Below are 8719 nucleotides of genomic sequence, written 5' to 3' on the forward strand. Positions count from 1 at the left end.
AGGCACGTGATTTGTATCAAACAATGGCAAGCAGCTCGTTAGAGCCCTATGTTCTTGATTGACCTAGGAAAAAAATACACGCGGGCGGCACTCGAGACGGTCGCTACGAAGCGCTTCTCGCTTCACATCAGACGTCACCATGCAGCGCGGCACCGTGGGGACACTACACGCGGCATCGTCACGTGACACCGTGACGTCACGTGACAGATGGCGTCGCATGACGCGATGCCCGAAGGCGACACACGAAGATCGGCGCTTCACAGTTACCGACGGTAGACGCGGCATGTGCCGATGACGTCACGATGGTATTCACGTGACATCTGTTGCGATACGTTACATAAGATGGGATTTCACGAACGGCGCTAGCTGAATGAAGTTTTCGATTGCCGTCTGTTGATTTGCTGATAACGGTGAACTATCTTACTCGCGAAGCCAGTCGAAAAGTCGGGAAAGCTATTCGTTATAATCAATCGGCTGTTATTACGCCGTTCGTAATCTTTGTTAGTGAAATCTTTGTTTTAGTAAATCTTGTAAGTCACGTTACGTATCCAAACAAAGCAACGCTCCAGCTCTGTCTCAGTGCGCATTGTATTATTTAATTATTACAATTGTTTTTTTATAATTAAAATAATAATTATTATTATTATTGTGTATTATTACTATTATTGCTATTATTGCTATATTTATCATTATTATTATTTTTTATTATTGTTATTATTATTATTACTTATTATTGTTATTAGTATTATTATTATATTTCCTATATCACCTGTTATTGCTCGCTGAATGCATCGCAGTCGAAACCACGTCACACAACGTTACCGTGCGGGATCACTGTGGGTTCTCGTGCCGCGAAGACATGTCCGGTGTTGCGTGAGCGCCTTTCCCCTATGACGAACTTCCCCCTATATACATTAGGCTTGGAACTATTAGAAGCGCCACGTATGCGGCCACGCTACTGGCTACAGCACTTCCGCACAGAAGTACTGCCCGCTTAAAAACACCTATCCACATATAAAGACAAATAAATAAATGAATAAACAAATTAATGAATAATATAGTATATGTTATACTATATATATATATATATTATAGAAGTGTGTTTAAAAAGTGAATCGAATGCTCGCTACCCTGGGTGTCTGGCTAGGGATAGCCTCACGTTGATTCCATGTTGACAGGGTTAATGTGATAGTCTTCTATCCATCCCGGTATGCGACCCGTAGGTTGAGGTCCGTATGGTTGGATGGTGTTTTAGATTGTGGATCCAATAGGCTTCTCTTTTCTTTCTGTTGCGGATCGTGCGTGGATGTTCGGGTTGGGTCCGAGAAAAATTTTTCAAGGCCCCTGCACTGAAAATCCGCTGCGGTGTGGTGTCGCTGTAAATGAGCACTAACGGGTCTGCTCATGTCTCGTTTGGTATGTCACGGAGGTGTTCAACTATGCGATCCTTGAGTTTACGCTGTGTCTCTCCTATGTATATGCCGCGGGGCATTTGGACAGAGATTTCGTAGACGAGGTTTGTGGAGATGAATGTGAAGGAATGCGTGATGTATTTCCGGATGGGGGCGAGGGAAGGGTAAGACCGTGTGTGAGTTGACCGTGCTGCACGTGGAGCAGCGAGTACGCCTGCATGGGCGTGTGCCTGGCGTGGAGGGTCGGACCATTAGCCTGGGTGAGCTGAGGGTAGGGTGTGGGGGGGAAATTTTTGCGCGTAATGAGCGCGTCCGTTCAAATTTTTTCCTCTGCTTAGGGCGAAGATAGGCGGATGGTCGGAAGTGGGTTCAAGGGCCGGTGAGGCGATAGAACGTGCCAGTGTTTTGGATGATCTGTTTGATCTTGTCGGGTTGCTGGGGTTGTATTCCATGATAAAGGGGAATTCTCTAGGTTTGTGTTTGTTGCTTTTGGTTTTGGGTTTTAGCAGTGATTCCTCGTGAGCATTGTGACGCTTTTTGTATGGACTTATCTAGCAGGTCTGAATTGTAGCCCCGTTTAGGAACAGGTGCTTGAAACTCCTGGCAGCGCGTGTCGGAAACGCGCGTGTGTTGAGCAGATCCTTTTTAGGCGGAGGAATTGCCCGTAGCGGGATGTTGTCTATGAGTGCCTTTGGTGAGCAGCATCTGTCCTGAGTATGGGTGGCAGTCTGTGGGTTACAGTACACGTCTGTGTGTAGGGACCCCTTGTCGATGATTACCCGTACGTCTAGAAAGGGGAGGCATAGCGAGCTGTTGCGATTCCGTGAATTTGATGGTAGGATGGAATCTATTGAGGTTTGTGCAAAGAGTCCCAGGCATAGGTGCCATGGGTCCAGATAACGAAGTATATCGTCAATATATCTCTTCCAGATGAGCGGTTGGTGTGTTGCGGATGATAGAAACTTGCGTTCTAGATTAGCCATGAAGAGGTGGCTGGATAAGACGGTGCATTTTGGAGCATAGCTGTGCCTTGTATTTGTAATAGTGCGTGTTGTTGAACTGAAAGTTGTTCTTGGTCAGAGCTCAGTTCTGCTGTGTCTGCTAGGAATTCGTGTGGAAGGTTCTGTCGGTGTCGTCGTGTGTCTAGGGCTTTGGCGGCAGTCTTGTATTCCTTCGTCGTGGATATATATATATACACTATACACTATACATTATACATATATATCATATAGACATTGTATTTGCAGATACAATGTTATGAACCAGTGCCTTGAAATCAAGCTCGCAGCGCCTTCTATAATTTGCGCTAATGCTCAAAACGTCGAACAGATGGCCGAACCGCTTCTCTCTTTCGCAATCATTCTGCACATTAACGTCGTCAGAGAAACAACGTTAGCTGCACGGAAGTCTTACGAACGAGAAGATCTAACAGATTTGTTGTGTTCCTCGTGGGAAACGATGTTTTGTGGCGAGCTAATTATCCTCTCCAGCCGCGAACCTACACCCGCCATCATTCCACAGAAAGCGACGGGAAAACGACACCATTTTGTTTCCCGTGAAGTCGTCGGCACTCCCCTGCCATCCCTTCCAGCGGAAGGAACAAGGCGTGACACCATTTTGTGTAATGTGACGTCGTCCGTACTGCCCATGCCATGCTTCCACCGAAGGGAACAAGGCGTGACACCATTTTGTGTAATGTGACGTCGTCCGCACTCCCCCCTGCATCCCTTCCACCGGAAGGAACAAGGCGTGACATCATTTTGTGTCATGTGACGTCGTCCCGTACTCCCCCTGCCATCCTTCCACCGAAGTGAGACGGGAAACGACACCATTTTGTATCATGTGACGTCTTCTGCACAGATTAACACCGAACTGGCAGCGATGAGTAATATTTCGTATTGCAGCAATTTCATTGTCTGGCGACAAAACGTTAATCAAGACGGTGCCTGTCACGTCGGCGCGCATGAATGCGGGTGGGATTACGTATAAATATAGTCGGCTTAGTCAGATATAGTTGACGCAAAGCACCAAGTATCGCACCGCGCGTATTTCTGCATGAACATGCAAAACGCCATTCTCTGTACACCATAATAATGATAATCATAATACTACTACTACTACTACTAATAATAATAACAATAATAATTTTTATTTGTATCATCGCCCGAGTGATTATAGGAAATCCTGCGCGCTGATTGGTCGAGACCTAGGTGAATATATTTTGATAATCACCTCTAGGGTTTACATTGTATTGGCGCCAAAAATGGCGGCTAGATTTATAAATGTTACGGAAGCCGAAATTATTGCTATGAACACTTTTAACTAATAACCTATATCATGGATGCCTTCAGATGCATGCGTCTGCATGACCCGCTGCGAATAATGTAGAGCGGTTAGGAAAACTACTACACGCACTTAACCTAACCACCACTTCGGTCCCGTCTGTTTACCAAACCGCGGCATATTTTGCTTCCATCTATACGGCGACATATCGAGGGGTGCATGTGCTCGTTACGTTGACCGGTATAACGTAGAATCAGTCGGCGCTGCTAGTCTGGAATGGCTGCATGGTGATAACGGCTAACAGCGAAACGACGCTTACGCTGTTGCCTTAGATCTCATACAGGTTACGTGTACATGGCAGGCCCGTAGCCAGCTTTATATTGGGGGGGGGGGGGTTCGTTTTTTCAAATGTTGGCAAGTGCTCGGCAAGGGCGGTGTACGGATTTGTACAGGGGGCGGTCTAACCGTAACCGAAAGTTGCGAGCACGCGAAGGCGGGGTTTGGGGGCCTCCTCCCAGAAATTTTTAAATTACACCCTTCAGAGTGCGTTTTCTGCGCGAGGCAAGGGGGGTCCGGACTCCCTGGACCCCCCCTGTACACGCCCCTGCTCGGGCGCGAAGCGGCCAGGCTGAGGGAGCCAAGGACCGAGCGGGGGAGGGTGTGGAGGGGGTGTTCACTGTTCACCCTCCCGCCACGATGGAGATTTTGAAATTATTACACTAAAATGGAGCGACCTGAGGTGAAATTCTTGCAAATTTTCAACAACAAATTTTTTTTGCTTTGGGGGGGGGGGTGTACATGGGTGTACATGATGTGTCATAACAACATAATACTATTCGTTGTTTTTTTATAATAATATATTACAAAACGCATTAACGTAGATCAAAACTTGTCAATTAAAATATTATTTTGTAAGCTAATTATTACAAATATCGAATGACGGGACAAGGAGATACTAACACCCACTGTATTATGATCATAGCATACGTATGATACATAATATACATCAATATCAGGGGTTACTAATGACAAATTATCATTATTTGATGACATTTTATTGATTGACAAATTTGTCATTATTAACCCCTGATCAATATCATGTACGTGCATATGCATCGCTCTCTGCTACTCTGTAATGTGGTAGGGGGTGATTTACCGCACACTGCCGTCCTAATGAAATTGCCAATTGCTGCTGCTGTTATATTGTGAACATTATGATGTCATAAATGATATTAAATATCTTCATAATTCACCCAAAGTGATCAGCGTATCCGCTGTAACGTAAATATATATGCATACGCAATTTCGTATGTATACGTAGATGCGTTCGTGTTCTGCGCATGCGCAGATCCTTTCCCGCCTGACACACACACATGCGTTTGTATGTGTGTTGCCATCGACGCCTGATTGTATAATTTACGGTGAGTATTTTTTCATGCACACGGCACACGCATGTAGCCACGCACACACGTACATGCATTAATGGGACGTGTATGGGAAACTGGTGTCTGCGTAGTTACCGCGGTCTCTCTCTCACATAGTCTAGATATGGATTCTACCGCTGTCTCTTTCGTCACATAACATGGATGTAAAGTTACTGCTGTCACCTTCTCAAACAATCTGGATGTGTAATTACTGCTATCTCCTTCTCATAGGTTCGAGCGAGCGGCTCATGCACGCAGGCTATCGTGCGTTACTCAGCTAGAGACAAGTGCTGGCGGGCTGGCGAGGCCGCCCGGGGTATGTGATTGTGGTGTAGCGGCGGGTTAGGTGATTAGATACGTATTGTCGGCGCGTGACTTAATTAGGGTTTGCGACGTTATTCGGGATAGCGTTTCTCTGACGAAGGAAGAGGAGAGGCGGCGTGCGCGGCTGTGTCGTGGTAATGCGGTAGAGTTGTACACACAAATGACCCGTCGCGGCATCTTAGATTTATTCATGACAGAATACTGAGTACGCGGTTGTGCCACGCACATGATCACAGCATGTGGTCTGATTAGTAGATCTCTTAGCGGAGATGTGGATAGAAGGGCAGAGAACAAGAGGAATTGACGTGAATACAGAGAAAAGACTAAAGAATGACAACGAGACAGGGTAGAGTCAGAGTCAGATGTAAGAGAAAAAGAAAGAGAGAGAGAGAAATAGAAAGAGAAAGAGAAAGAGAAAAAGAAAGAGAGAGAGAGAAAGAGAAAGAGAAAGAGAAAGAGAAATAGAAACAAAAAGAGAAAAAAAAAATGAAACGAGAAATAGAGATAGGAATAGAATTAAAATGGAAAGAGAAAAAGAGAGGGGAGAGGGAAAGGGCGAGAGATTCATATACAAACACATTCGTGTCGCTGACTCCGACGTGGTGAACTATGGGTCCCCCAGCATCGCACAGGTGTTACTGCTGGCATTCGGTTATTTCAGCGGCTGCATGAAACCACCGAGGGAAACGTAACAAAATGTTACTCGGGCTGGCCGGGGAGGTTTGCATAAATGTGATCATCGCTCCGTCGCAGTTTTGCGGGTCGTTGCCTTCAGTCGACGGCACTTTATATCGCCGGTCCTCAAAAATCATTAGCTGTTTCCTTTTTATTGCAGATCCCAACGCGTCCGTGGACGACAAAGGACTCATTATGACGGTAAGTAGTGCACGGGGACAGACTGAAAACCAATTGCGTCGACACTGCTTGGCACGAGCGTGGTCCGTGGCGTATCGTATGAATTCCGCGGGCAATCTTGGCGACCACTATATACGTCAGTCACGGGCTGGCCGTTAGAGTTGGCTAGCGACCTAGCGGGGATGGATGGCGACGTTTCAGAGACTGATGTAAAACAATGAACGTCACAGATAGCTGGACCGTTATCAATCTGATGCGGAGAATGGGCTTCTTCGGCTTGATTGGGTCGTTGTTGACGTCTCTACTATGAGCCAGTCGTTGATTTATGTGGCGCATGTCACGTACACCGGCACCCAGGCACTCTCACAGAGAGGCGCGCACTCGTTACTTGCGAATAACGACCCGCGTAAACTGATAGACGAGCGAAAAACGGATGGCAGCGACTGAATAACCGTTGAGATTCTGATGCGTGATGTGTGATAATGGTTATGCGTATTATTGGGGTAGTTGCGGCTGACGCTAGCAATGGAGGATAAATGATGCATGATGACGCTAATGCTGATGCATGACGCGGTGTTGCTGCTGTGCCACTACTGACGCAAGATTATGAGGTTGACAATGTGGTGATCTGACCGATGATTGCGAAAGTTATGATTTCAAGGATGCTTATGAATAATACGCATGATGGACGATATGAATATGACAAGCATGAATTGGACGATGATAATGTAACATACGAACAAATTTCGAAGCGAAACATATGACCATGGAAGGGCCTTGTGTGCAGTACTGCGACAACGCGGCAGCAACAACAACACAACAAACACAACAACACAACAACAACAAACGACAACAACTACTGTACACTACTACGACTACTACTCTTACTACTACTACTACTACTACTTACTACTACTACTGCCTCTACTACGACTATACTACTCACTACTACTACTACCTACTACTACCTACTACTACCCTACATATACTACTACTACTTCTATACTTATACTACACTATACTACTACTACTAACTACTCAAAAATACAGATGTACGACGACGACCCTGGCGAACGACGATAACACGAGACAACAATGCACACTACGACATAAGACAACGATTGACAAAGATCGCCGACACGATAACATATCGCTGAACGCATAAACAAGTATGCATATGGTAAGCTGGCACAACCCACACGCCAGGGGAAAGTGTGGCGATGCGGGGAAACGCAATCCTTGGCGCCGTCAGTGATTCGGTAAGAGATGTCACAACGGCTGTGAGTGGGGGACGCCCTCAGGGATCAAGCAAGCCGGAACGCGGAGGGGAAGCGCAATAGCTCAAACCCACGGCCTAAGCGTTCCCCGAAGATTCTTGCGAGTTTGCGGCATCGTGTGACAGCCTAGACACTGACCAGATGATCTATGACATCGTTGGCCCAGGAATCAGGACATGAGTCGAGCCAAAATGTAGGAACGCTGTATACACCACCATATTCCGGTAGGGTAATGTTTTTGTCTTTTATAGCAGTTTGTAATAACTCACCCCAACCGTATTTATAATGGCCGGTTCTGGCCAGAAAAGGGAGCTATAACGAGAAGTGACGGGTAGGAGAACGGGAACGCCGGTATAAATAGAAGAGCAGCGACTTCTGCGGCGGACCCTCTTTGCGGTTACAAACACCGCTGAGAAAGGTGTAGATGCGTGATACAAGTGCTATGTAGTCGAAACGCTCTTTCGATTACGGTAGTACACTGGCTCATGTTTGTATATGATGATAGTGTAACACTAAGTGACGTTATTCTTGACCTATGTCTTATGCCTCTCTCTAGTCTATTACAGACCTTTTTACTACGGTAGTGCCGAATGAACACGCGCCTACAATGATAAATATAATACAGGCGGATATCGCGTTACTCGGGACGCGGTCCGGGCAACACGCGATCCGAAATGTTCGGATTAAGCGGTTAAAATGATGGCAACTTGTTGTAGGATTGTTTATAAAAAGCATGTCGTTTTAATCGTTATTAAAGCGAGTCGCTGTTCATTATAGTCCGTTGCCTGTTGAAGCGGGGGACACACGACTTATCATAACGATTACGAGAGTGAGAGAGGAGTAGGACGAGAGCGAGAGGGAGAGAAGAGAGAAGATTTAAAACGCTTGCGCAAGAGCGGGAGGCAGAGCGAGGAGAAGATGATGAACGAGAGAGGGGAGAAGAGAAGAATAGGGAGTGAGTAGCGAGCAGAGAGATGAGCAGCGAGAATGGTAAAAGCGTACGCGGAGAGGGAGAGAGAGCAGGAGAGAGGAGGGACGAGAGAGGGGAGAGAGAGAGAGAGACAGACCTCGCAGAGAGGGAGAGAGAAGACTGAGCGAGGGAGAGAGAGAAGAGAGGAGAGAGAGTAGGAGCAGAAAGAAAGTC

The 8719-nt window shown here is 46.4% G+C and overlaps 1 protein-coding gene across 2 annotated transcripts in view; it reads left to right on the forward strand.

The window, feature by feature from the left end:
• LOC106810727 overlaps positions 1–8719 on the forward strand; it is a 123240-nt gene that overhangs the window by 106321 nt on the left and 8200 nt on the right. For both annotated transcript variants that reach the window (XM_014814165.1, XM_014814166.1), the window contains exon 4: positions 6279–6319. In XM_014814165.1, the coding sequence (XP_014669651.1) occupies positions 6279–6319 (41 nt within the window). The remainder of the gene's footprint in view (positions 1–6278; positions 6320–8719) is intronic.

Source organism: Priapulus caudatus, unplaced genomic scaffold (genome assembly GCF_000485595.1).
Source record: "Priapulus caudatus unplaced genomic scaffold, Priapulus_caudatus-5.0.1 Scaffold468, whole genome shotgun sequence".
Taxonomy (NCBI): Eukaryota; Metazoa; Priapulida; class Priapulimorpha; order Priapulimorphida; family Priapulidae; genus Priapulus; species Priapulus caudatus.